General features: G+C 35.7%; 1 protein-coding gene and 1 long non-coding RNA gene across 2 annotated transcripts in view; one reads left to right on the forward strand and one right to left on the reverse strand.

The window, feature by feature from the left end:
* Window positions 1–13,347, reverse strand: part of LOC127840938 (targeting protein for Xklp2 homolog) — a 51,371-nt gene that overhangs the window by 11,420 nt on the left and 26,604 nt on the right. The window contains exons 8-9 of the mRNA XM_052369405.1: window positions 9,582–9,786; window positions 1,586–1,684 (exon numbers count right to left, since the gene is read on the reverse strand). Of these exons, the coding sequence (XP_052225365.1) occupies window positions 1,586–1,684; window positions 9,582–9,786 (304 nt within the window). The remainder of the gene's footprint in view (window positions 1–1,585; window positions 1,685–9,581; window positions 9,787–13,347) is intronic.
* On the forward strand, window positions 2,461–4,750 carry LOC127840945 (uncharacterized). The gene is made up of 3 exons (XR_008030641.1): window positions 2,461–3,248; window positions 3,799–3,939; window positions 4,388–4,750. It is a non-coding gene; the product is annotated as an uncharacterized LOC127840945 (long non-coding RNA).

Consider the following 13,347-nt stretch of genomic DNA (forward strand, 5'->3'; position numbering starts at 1 on the left):
AGTCATATTCTGCATAGTTATTGAATACAACAATTAAACAGGCAAAAACAAGGCACAAAATTGTCACAACACCAGGTTTCCAGTTGAAAAAAAGTCTGATAAAGGGAAACAATACAAATGTGAATTGTTAACCCCCTTGTGTAAAATTGACCTTGATTTAAATTAGAAAAAAAAGTCTGATAAAGAGAGACAACTCAAAATCAAAATGTGTATAGTGACTGATTGTTCATAGTTACATAGTTCAGTGCTCCAGCTAGAATTTGAAAAGGGCAGGGTGGCTTTCTTGTCAAAAGGGCACTTTCGACGCGCAGTATTTTGTGAAAAGGGCACGTTCAAGCGCGCGGGTGTTTCTGGAATGCTTTCTATTGCATGTTAATTTATATGTTATAAATAATTGTATTATTCCCATTATTATTAAACCATTAAAATATAATGTCTACAATGAGGATTAAACTAATTACAATGTAATAAGAGATTTATGAATTATCATGTTTTTTTTGAGGGAGGGGGGGGGGGGGGGGCAGGGCGGATGTTTGGGGGGCAGGGCGGAGGTTCGGGAAAGCAGGGCGCGGCGCCCTTTGATTTAGGCCTAGCTGGAGCACTGCATAGTTGTTTCAAAATCAATCTATTTTTAGTTGTGGCGACCGTGACCTTGGAGATATTGACGTAATTCTTTCGCGCCACACACCGTCCCATAATGGTGAACAAATGTGCCAAATGATTTTTAAATGTCACAATGAATGTCATAGTAATGGCCCAGACAAGCTCATTTATGGCCATTTTTGACCTTCAAACTCAAATTGTGACCTTGACCTTGGAGATATCGACGTGATTCTTTCGCGCGACACACCGTCTAATAATGGTGAACAAATGTGCCAAATAATTGTAAAATCTCACAATGAATCACAAAGTAATGGCCCGGACAAGCTCATTTATGGCCATTTTTGACCTTCAAACTCAAATTGAGACCTTGACGTTGGAGATATCGACGTAATTCTTTCGCGCGACACACTGTCTAATGATGATGAACAAATGTGCCAAATGATTTTAAAATCTGACAATGAACGACAAAGTTATGGCCCTGACAAGCTCATTTATGGCCATTTTTTACCTTCAAACTCAAATTGTGACCTTGACCTTGGAGATATTGACATAATTCTTTCACACCACACAGCGTCTAATGATGGTGAACAAATGTGCCAAATTATTTTAAAATCTGACAATGAACGACAAAGTTATGGCCCGGACAAGCTTGTTCCGCCCGCCAGCCCACCTGCCGACATCGCCAATCTAATAAACAGTTTTTTTCTTCGGAAAACCTGGTTAAAAAGAATATTTTGTTCACTTTAAAGTTTTCAAAGTGAACAATCCCTACGAATCTGAAATAAGTCCTCCTACATACAGTTTGATCTAAAAGCAGTCCTCCTACAAACAGTTTGATATAAAACCAGTCCTCCTACATACAGTTTGATCTCAAACCAGTCCTACATACAGTTTGATCTTAAACCAGTCCTCCTACATACAGTTTGTTCTCAAACCAGTCCTTCTACATACAGTTTAATCTAAAACCAGTCCTCCTACATACAGTTTGTTCCTCAGGTGCAGGGATCCTGGCTCGGTGCTTCAGGGCGAAGGCAGGAGACTCTGGCTTGGTGAGAGGCAGTCGCTTGGGCTCCTTCAGACCCTGCAAACACAACAGTATGCACTGCAAACACAACAGTATGCACTGCAATCTATTGGAGTCTCACTCAAGGACATATATAGCTTTCACTGTCATTTATTTGTCTATGCAAACAGAACAACAGGGTATAATGCGTTTTCCCAAATAAGCATGTGCAGTTCACACAGGCTACTTAACGACAACACCCGTTTTGCCTTGACTGATTTTTCGTTAAGAAGTGACATCCTTTGAATGAATAAACATTAAAAGTGGAAAGTGTTGCCCACGATTAGCCTGTGCGGACATCAAATCAGTTTTTCCCAGACCCCCCCCTCCCTTTGGGCTGACAAGGTTCATTTTCCCTTATCAGTGCTCCAGCTAGGCCTAAATCGAAGGGCGCCGCGCCCTGCCCTCCCGAACCTCCGCCCTGCCCCCCCCCCCCCCTAAAAATTTTTTTTTTTTTTTTTACATATGATAATTCATAAATCCCTTATTACATTGTAATTAGTTTAATCCTCATTGTAGACATTATATTTGAATGGTTTAATAATAATGGGAATAATACAATTATTTATAACATATAAATTAACATGCAATAGGAAGCATTCCAGAAACACCCGCGCGCTCGAACGTGCCCTTTTTACAAAATACTGCGCGCCGAAAGTGCCCTTTTGACAAAAAAGCCCCCCTGCCCTTTTCAAATCCTAGCTGGAGCACTGCTTATATATAGTTCTTCACATCCTATCAAAATGAAAGCCTTATTTTGAAAATGATCTGGACCTAAAATATTGAGGAATTAAGGATGTTCGATCGTTTCCACTTTACGGTAATTGATTCACTATATCGTGAAAATTAAAAACCTTTATATATTTTCACGGTTTCAAAATATTAGGTTGGAATAAACGAGTGTAAATTCTAGTTTTACTGTTTTGATTATGCGCCTTTAAATTTTCGGCATTTACATATTTTCGAGATTTACTGCATTGAAACCAAGCGTTCGATTGCTTGACGTCACTTCGTGATCGACATCGATGAAACGCTTGCTTACGCTGTGGATGTTATTTTCTGTGCAAATACAAGCGTCTATTGATAACGAAACGATAATTTGTCAACAATGAGAATCAGATACTTGGCTTAATAATTTTCATTTAAAATGTCTAATTTGGATATAATTCGGAATACAAAACGAAACTTAAAAGGTATTGAAAACAACAACGTTCAAAAGAACAATGTGGATTTCAATAGAAAGACTATTTCCACCGACAATCAGGATTTCCGGTATGACCACTGTTATTTTGACGATTTTTCTATCGGTTCGTCGGTAAGCGTGACCACATGTGACAACAGCGATGCTAGTTGGATATAAAATTGGAAGACGTGTCGTTGAACTCGACACATTGAACGAATCGCTTTTAGCATGCAGTGCTTGTCAAGTGCCCATGAATTTACTTAACACTGTAGAAAGCAGGGATTTCGGACAGGCATGTGTTTTGGACATACAGTTTAGCAATTGTGGTGCAGTAAATAATGTGGCTTCTGGACGGAAACATGGCAGAGTTTATGACATGATCACAAAGCTTGCATTTGGGTAAGACTTCTTTGTGTTTTTGGTACATTGGTGCATAATGCACCGTGCATTATATCATGATTTATTGTCTAAATTACTGATACTTTTGAATACATTCAGATAGTTATCTCTAAGTAATTCGCGTGTAGTCTACATGCATACATTTTTTATTTTGTACTTGCTATATTTTTCCTTCATATTTTGTCTGATTTACTGCCAGTAAACACAATTACAGTAGAATGTGAATGGTTGTCCTTAGTTAAACATGTATATTTTAAAGTGACATAAGTTTATTTTCTTCCTGCAGTCCTAGTTATTAATACCGATAATAAATATGAAAATTTACAAGTTTACAAAACATAAATATTCTCAATTTGTCAAATACGTATTGGTTTTGAAAATAAAGGGCTTGAATTAATTCTTATTTGTGTGTATGTAGATCACTAGGTCTTATAAAATGTTGTAACTTTTGTAAATTAGTGACATTATTTCATATTATTTTATTCCGCATAAGCATATTCTAGCATTGTGCATTGTCAACTGTTCTGTCATTTACTGCAATCTGTTTCAGGTAAATCAAAAACTGGGTGTTTCACCTGGGACTTTCACATCGAAACTGGCCCTTCTCCATGACCTTCAGCACAAAAAAAGAAAGGCTATAGCTGTTACTCGTGCAGCAAAACAGTGACGCATAAGACTAAAAACTCGAACGGTATTTTTAATTATGGGCATTTTATATTTAAAACACAGTATTCTTCATTTGTATGCCCCCAATTGGCGACATAGTTTTCGCACTGTCCGTGGGTCGGTCAGTCCCTCACACTTGTCGTGCCTTCTCTCTAATTCAAGTAGTTTTCATCCGATCTTCACCAAACTGGGTTTCTTACAATTGTATGGATTATTTTTTTATATAGTTACAAAGTTGGAGTTTGGGGCATCCGTGTCGTGTGGACACATTTCTTGTTGTAGATTGTATCAATAGATCCATCAATTATATATGCAAAGTAGTAGTAACATTTAAAAGCATATGCTAATGTTTGTAAATTGATTATTGTAAAAGCATTAATGTGCTGTGTAATCATTTCTTTAAATAAAAATCGGAGATAACCCATGAATGTGCAAGCAAATGTTCCAATTTGAAATTCTGTTTTTCTGTTCAGGCATTCAAAGGAAAGTGCAAGAAGTACGAGTGGGACCAACATACAGTTCAAACATAGAGGACCAAGACGTTGAAGTTACAACTATACCCCCACCTATACCCAAGCCTGGTCAAGCAGGGCTAGACACTACTGGGAAGGAATTTGTTTTATTTGATTTGGAAACAAGAGGGTTAGGTAAAGTTTATTTTTAACATATTCCTTATTCACAGTGTTGCACATACAGAAGTTTATCTTGGTCCAATTCAGGTATTTAGGTACTCTAAATCTCCAAAGTTGAACTTCTATTAAAAAATATACATATTTACTTACATGTATAACATAATTCAACCTGCTACTGCTGAGTAACTCAATGTGTCAGAGATATCGTGTGAATTGTTGGTCAACCTAGCATATGATTGAATTGCAACAAGAGTTATATTCAGACTAATTTCTCATTTTTCATATAATACATCATTCTTAATCTTTATTGATAAAATGATAGTAAATACCACTTAGATGATGCAATGTTACATTACCCACAACTGGCTTTAGTATATTATTGTGCATCATTTAAGAATTTAAACACTCTTATCTTCGCTTCTTCAGATTTATGAATACATAAGATCATTAGATGCCAACAACTTACTTTGATATATCCTTGAATGGAAGAAAAGAGCGTTTCAATTTTCATAATAACAGTTATTATGCCCCCCTTGGAAGAGAGAGTTAATATTGTTTTGCTGGATGTTTGTCTGTGGGTAGATCATTAAGTTTCCGATCAAAAATTTGTCAACTTTTTCACTGATTGGCTTTTTACTCTCCATGTGCATAGGGATTGGACAGTATATAACCCCCATTTAAATTATGGTCACTTAGTCAAAGGTCACAATAAGTGTGAAAATTGTTTCCGATCAATAACCCTTCAACTGAAAATTCTCTTAAACCACAATGCATAGAGAATGAATGTGAAGGAACCTCTTCTACGATTGTTCACATTAAGCTTAAAAAAAAGTCCTGTCCTGGTGGGGGGCAATGTTTTTCCCTTTTATATTTATTGTAAACACTTCAAATGTAATTTAAGAAGTTTACATTGTACTTGGGGGAGCGACCCAGGGCTCTGTGATTAACGGGGCTAAAATGGATTTTGTGCAATTTCTATTTAAAATTTTTGTTTTGTTTTTTCAGAGCACACTTCTTACATAATTCAGATAGCTGCAGTGCATTCAACTGGTCAATTTTCAACATATGTGATGCATGAGAAGAAGATTTCCTTGCAAGCGTCAGAAATAACTGGAGTAACAGTTGTTAGCGACTCTATGCTTGTCAAGAGACAAACAGTAACAGCTGTCCCCATCAAATCTGCATTGACAAGTTTTATAACATTCTTACAGAAATGTTCACCAATTATTTTAGTTGGGCATAATATAGAGTCTTTTGATTGTAAAGTGTTGCTCCGTGCTATCCATACTTGTTGAAAAATGTTTGAGTTTCAGCAAAATATTTGTGGCTTTTTAGATACTTAAAAATGTTAAAGGAAATATTACCAAATATGAAATCATATAAGCGGGAACATTTAGTTAAAGACGTCATTGGTGAATTATACATGGCACATGGCGCTATACAGGATATTTTAGCTTTACAAAAGTTAGTGAACTCTGTTCCTCTTGACCAAAAATTGTTAACAAATATTCATTCAGCTTTTACCGAGCAGTGTCATACAATGTGTAACTAAATGTTGCTTCCAACATCAAATCTTTACAAACCATAATTGATACAAAATTTATAAGTCAAGGTGTTGCAAGGAAAGTTGCAGGAAGTGGATTTCAACTTAAACATTTGAGTCATGTATCAAAAAGAAACGGACTGAGTGGTTTGAGGAGCCCCCTGTCAGAGGTTACAAACAGACAAATCAGAGTAACAAAATCAAAGAAAATAATATGTACAAAAGCGAGTTATTTGTTGCCTGACATCTAACCAATTGTAATTTGCATCTTGTATATAGATAAGCTATGAAATCTAATAGCTGTTACATAATTGTTTTTCCTTCTCGATGACGAACATAGTTGTGATTCTTATGTCAGTTGTATTTCTCATGTTTCACCTTAGTTGTAAGATATTTTTGGCAGTGCATTAAACCACAGATGGTGTGTGAAACATAATTGCCCAGCTTATTGTATTCTTTGTTGTTTTAAGCTTCACTGGCCAAAGGCCAGCAGGGCTTATGTTATGATTCTGTGTCCGTCGTGCGTGCGTGCCTGAACGTTTCCTTTAAACATCTTCTTCTCCTAAACTACTGGTCCAATTGTGATGAAATTTCTCAGGAATGTTCCTCTTTCAACGTTGTTCAAATTATGCCCCTGGGGTCAAATTTGACCCTGCCCCGGGGTCACAAAATTGAACATATGCTTATATAGGGTCTATTTTGTGAAAACTTCACATATTTTTTCGTCCATAACCATTGGGCCTTGGGCTTCCAAATTTGGTATGTAGTGGCATCTTATAGTCCTCTACCAAGTTTGTTCAAATTATGCCCCTAGGGTCAAGTTTGACCCTGCCCTGAGGTTCACAAAATTGAACATATGCTTATATTAGGCATTTTTTGTGAAAACTTTAAAAATCTTCTTGTTCATATTAGTATGGCATAGGGCTACCAAATTTGGTATGTAGTGACATGTAATAGTTCTCTACCAAGTTTGTTCAAATTATGCCCCTTGGGTTAAATTTGAAACTGCCCGGGGGGTTACAAAACTGAACATATGTTTATAAAGTGCTTAATTTGTGAAAACTTAAAAAAAAATTGTCCATATCTATTGGGCCTAGGGCTACCAAATTTGGTATGTAGTGACAGTTTATAAACCTCTACCAAATTTGTTCAAATAATGCCTCTGGGGTCAACTTTGACCCTGCCGCGGGGGGTCACAAAATTTAATAAACGCTTATAAAGCGCCTATTTTGTGAAATCTTAAAAAATCTTGTCGCAAACCATTCTGACTATGGCTACCAAATTTGGTATGCAGGAACATCTTATAGTCATCTACCAAGTTTGTTACTTTGGGTCAAATTTGACCCTGACCCGCAGGTCACAAAATTGAACATTATATACGCTTGTATCTTGCTTATTTTGTGAAAACTTTAAAAATATTCTTGTCCTTAACTCTACATCTAAGACTTAGGGTCACCACATTTTGTATGGAGTGAGATATAGTAGTCCTCTACAAAGTTTGCTCAAATTATGCCCCTGGGGTTAAATTTGACCCAGCCCAGGTGGTCACAAAATTGTACATGTGCTTAAATAGGGCCTATATTTAAGTATCTGCACATGCGGAGAATATTTGTTTCAGTCTTTTTTTCAGCAGTGGAGCGATACAGGGCCATCATGGCCTCTTGTCTTTAAATACACATCACACAGTTCTAAAATTAATTTTAAAATACCTAATACATATGTTCAATTTACAACCAACAACATGGGTAACAGGTGGGTGGGGTAATTTAAGATGTTTATATGAACATCAACATTGTTTTTTCAGTTGTTACATCTGAAATATTTTCATAACAATATACATTATAAATATTTCTACGTGTATCAGATTTCAGTTGATAATTTGATTGTTATGGAGCAGTTATTATATAGATATGTTTTAATTACTATAACAATGTTAGTCATTGTATTTTTGAAATTAAGTCCATATTAAAATGTCTATAGCAAAAAAAAATCCACGGTGACCTATCAATTTCTTTACTTCATTTTAATGCTTAGCTAGTTTCCTTTAATTATTGAGAACTTCAAATGAATATGAATATTACATCAACAGAAATATGTATCTGTATTGCATGTTATCTATTTTGAACTGTGCAATAAAAAATTCAAAACAAACAAAAAACTATTCATACTTATTTCTCATTATTTTTTAAGATTTCCATAATTTTTGGTTTTAAAACTGTTCACTATGATAATACACATGTTACAGTTGCTAATCTAATGCAATCTCAATACTATTATGCCATTTTAAATGTATTACACAAAAACATTTTACCGAACCCCCAAATTTATGCCCCGCAAAAATGACCTTTTTTCAAACGCACATGGCATTTAAAAACCTTCGTTATCTCAAAATTATTCACGGTGACCTCTCTTTTTTATTTTATATTAATTTCAGATACAGATTCATTAATCACCATACAAAAAATTATAGCATTCCGGATATTTTGAAAATTATCACAAAACGATCGAACATCCTTAAGTATTTGATAACTAACAGTCCCTATACATACAAAAGACAAATTTGAAAGTCTTTGCAGTATATAAAATGTTAAAGGGCACATAACTAGGGAACCCAAGGATCACTGGGCATGAAAACATTTTATCCCACTTTTACAGCGATTTTGGTTGATTAAAGCCCCATTGATTAAATATCATCTATAATCAACGGCAGGAAATGACATCAATATTTCGACGAAATGACGTTATAAATCCAGCGAAATTATCCAGTCAAACTAATTTTGTTTACATAAAAAGGTTTACAAAATAAATAAAGTGGGATAAATAGAATAATAGATTAGTGTTGATTATAGATCAGGTTTATCATGCTCGGCAAAAAAACGAAAAAGCACTCGCCAAGGCTCGTGCTTTTTGTTTTCTAAGCCTCGCATAATAAACCTGATCTATAATCAACACTAACCTATTATTCTCTATGTCTTGAACAATCAACACTTCATGGTGATGTCATAATTTAAAGTTTTATTTGCCAAATGTAGAAGAAGCTCCACAAATTGATAAGCATTAACCATTAACCACTTAGATACGTATTTTCACGCATGTGTAGTCTCTTAGAAAGTTAAATTTAATAGAAGACCTTTCTTACTATATTCAAGTTTTAAAGGCTTCATCTCCAAATCTTAGATGAGCAGCAAACAGCATAAAACCTGAACAGACTGCCAGTTATTCACAGGCTATTCTGGTATTATGCTGTTTGCAAATAGCTTTGCTTCTGATTGGGAAAGGCCTTTCTTACCAGAGTCAAGTTTTAAAGGCTTCATTTCCAACCCTAATATACTGATGAGCAGCAAACAGCATAAATTTAGCCATTTTCACTTTGCTTCTGAGTGGGAAAGCGAAAAATGAGGCCATTGGACAAACTATGGAAAAACGGACAGAGTGACTCCAAATACCTTCACCCAGTCTTTCTTGTTTGCAGGGGTATAAATATCTGCTCACCACAGTTCCCTCGAGGATCTTCTTGTTGAGAGGCTTGGCATGGAACTCGTAGTGCTCCTCCTCCTGTTTTGCCTCCTTATCGTGTGCCTTCAAGTTATGTGACAGGTGGAACTCCTCGGGGACTGTTGGGGCCTTCACCGTCACCTTTTTGAGGGAAGGGTTCTGAAATATCTTCGTGTTCAAGGGCTGAGCCTTAAATTGGTTCCTGAAGAAGAAATGTGTGTTCTATGTAGACGACTGTTCTTAAATTTTGACTAGATTTACTAGTAAATATCACATATAATTACCATAAATAGTAACAAAATGATGCCACGAGCGGGCCGTTATTCGTATCTAGCGGGCCAATACAATATAAATAATAAAATTATATCGGCCCGCTGAGCCGGGTTGATTTTTCATATCAGAAAAGAATGGGATTGCGTGGCTTATACTGAACAAAATGGCGTCCACATTCAGTCTTAGCCAACGGTGATCAATAAAATGAAGCCACAACTCAATGAAAGAATCGAACATAATTATAATGACACGTAGCAGACGATTTGGATAATATAAATATCGATTGATACTGAAACTCATCTGTATATTAAATTGATGCCTCTAGGCCATCCTTAAAAAATTGTTTGTTTGGCATAACCCGACTCAGGTAAATTTGGGTGGGTAGGTAGGTAGGGAAATTTTTTTTTTTTTAGTATTTTTTTTCTGAAATTGAACTCCGACAAATACCAAACTGAAAGGTAATTATCAAATAAAGCATCAAGTCTTCTGCCTCGTGAAAGGAAATTGTTAAATATTTTTCTGCATCGTCCGTATCACCGCACGTGTATTCGTAAGTCTATTTTTTGTATAAAGAACATTGAAAATATAATATAATCAACAAAAAATACTTTATCCGAAGAGTCCGATAAATTGTACACATTTTCCACATGAAAATGTGCATATCGTTTGACTACAGAAAATGAAAACAAGTAACCTAGCAAATACGTAATTAATATACTATTTGGTTGACATATAACTTTACAATAGCATAGTTTGTGAGTAAAAAACAACCAAGTAATTATTACATTTTAATTTCAATCAAGAACAGAAAGGTGTAACATCTTCGACATGTACCTAGTTATTTAATTATCATCCTTTAATTCAGATCGATAGCCGGTAGAAAGATGTAAAGTGATCAGCTTAAAAATAATTTATTGAGTGTTACGCTTATTTTCATTTGCTTATTTTTTATACTACTTTTGCCATCGGCTATTATTTTGCAGGCAGACGACAATTTTAACTGTATTCAATTATCTCGCATGAATTACACAATATTACCCCATAGCGAACTCAATGTTGATTGGCCAGCTACCATATGCAGTTCAAAACGTTCATGGAAACAAAGAGAAACAAGAGCACCGCCTTGCGGGTGCAGACCGCTCATCTATTTTCTTTTTAAAGGTGAAGGGACTCTCATTTTCAATCACAAAGGAGGGAGGGGTGGAGTGAAGAGGGGTGTATAGTGTGGGGTTGTGGACATTTATTACATTATCTTCCAAAAAAGCGAAAAAAAAAAAAAAAAAAAAAATTGGGGGGGGAGGGGGGGTATAGTGTGAGGGTGTGGTGGTCATTTGTGAGATGATCTTAAAAAAAAAAAAAAAAAATAGGTGGGGGGGAGGGGGGACGTGGGGGGGAGGTGGGAGGTGAGGGGGAGGGCACGGGGGGCGGTTTGGGTGGAGTATATTGTGGTTTGTCAGGTAAGAGTAGTTTCGTCAAAGTATCAATCAAATCTAATCATAAATAAAGAAGTTATGGCAATTTTAGCAAAATTTAATAATTTGACCTTGAGAGTCAAGGTCATTCAAAGGTCAAGGTAAAATTCAACTTGCCAGGTACAGTAACCTCATGATAGCATGAAAGTATTTGAAGTTTGAAAGCAATAGCCTTGATACTTAAGAAGTAAAGTGGATCGAAACACAAAATTTAACCATATATTAAAAGTTACTAAGTCAAAAAAGGGCCATAATTCCGTAACAATGACAACCAGAGTTATGCAACTTGTCCTTTTACTGTACCCTTATGATAGTTTGTGAGTGTTCCAAGTATGAAAGCAATATCTATGATACTTTAGGGGTAAAGTGGACCAAGACATAAATCTTAACCAAATTTTAAATTTTCTAAGTATAAAGGGCCCATAATTCCGTCTTAATGCCAGTCAGAATTACATAACTTTGCCTGCACGGTCCCCTTATGATAGTCAATAAGTGTTGAAAGTATGAAAGCAATAGCTTTGATACTGTAGGAATAAAGTGGACCTAAACACAAAACTTAATCAAATTTTCAATTTTCTAAGTATAAAAAGGGCACATAATTCTGTCAAAATGCCAGTCAGAGTTACATTACTTTGCCTGCACAGTCCCCTTATGAAAGTTAGTAAGTGTTGCAAGTATGAAAGCAATAGCTTTGATGCTTAAGGAAAAAAATGGACCTAAACACAAAACTTAACCAAAATTTTCAATTTTCTAAGTATAAAAAGGGCACATAATTCTGTCAAAATGCATGCCAGAGTTATCTAACTTTGCCTGCCCAGTCCCCTCATGATAGTAAGTAAGTGTAACAAGTTTGAATGCAATAGCATTGATACTCACTGAGAAAAGTGGACCTAAACGCAAAACTTAACCAAAATTTTCAATTTTCTAAGTATAAAAAGGGCACATAATTCTGTCAAAATGCACGCCAGAGTTATCTAACTTTGCCTGCCCAGTCCCCTCATGATAGTAAGTAAGTGTACCAAGTTTGAATGCAATAGCATTGATACTTTCTGAGAAAAGTGGACCTAAACGCAAAACTTAACCGGACGCCAACGCCGACGCCAAGGTGATGACAATAGCTCATAATTTTTTTTCAAAAAATAGATGAGCTAAAAAATAGTTAAAAAAACAAAACAACCCGGATTAAAATGGCGGATGTTTTCAATGAAATTTAACAAGTTTTAGCATATTCGCAACTTATATTTTTCTTGAGCCAAATTCGCTATGTTTTCTCAAATGGTGAACGACAGCGCAAGCCCTGTAATAGTGAGCATTTATTCCAATAAAAACACGTTCGCAATGCTCGTGCTGTCGTTCGCCATTTGAGCCATCTGCGCCATTTGCAAAAATATTGAGAATTTGGCTCAAGAAAAATCTAAATTGCGAAAATTCTAAAATCTAGTAAAATTTCGTTGAAAACTTCCGCCATTTTAATCCGGACTGGTTTTCTATATTTGTCTCTTTGTTTCAATTAAAGTGTTCGCAATTCGAACAATTAACAAAATCCGGTCTGTACCCAATTAGACATCGCTTGACCTGACCTTATTTTTATTGAAGTGCACATTGTAGCTGGCCAATCAACATTGAACTCGCTTTCACATGACATGACGTTGTCCAATGAAACGTGAGAAAGGGTGGAGCAATCGGATAATATTGGGTCATTTATGCGCAGATGTTGTATAATTTGAATACACATTTAATATCGCAGTCTGCCTTTAAATTAGCGGTCGGTCGCTAGAGATAAACAAATGAAACAAAAACGTGACAATACCCGTCAATAAATTTTTCTAAGCTAACCACTTTTCATCTTTCTTCCGAATATTTACCGATCTGAATTAAAGAGTATAATTAAATAATTAGTTACATGGCCATAATATTACACATCTCTGCCGATAGCCGAATTAAATTGAAAGTGATAATTAATCAATTTGTTTTTAACTCCTGAACTATCCTGAACGACAGCAGCGTATTTTAATTAA

Source organism: Dreissena polymorpha, chromosome 8 (genome assembly GCF_020536995.1).
Source record: "Dreissena polymorpha isolate Duluth1 chromosome 8, UMN_Dpol_1.0, whole genome shotgun sequence".
In the NCBI taxonomy this organism is placed as follows: domain Eukaryota; kingdom Metazoa; phylum Mollusca; class Bivalvia; order Myida; family Dreissenidae; genus Dreissena; species Dreissena polymorpha.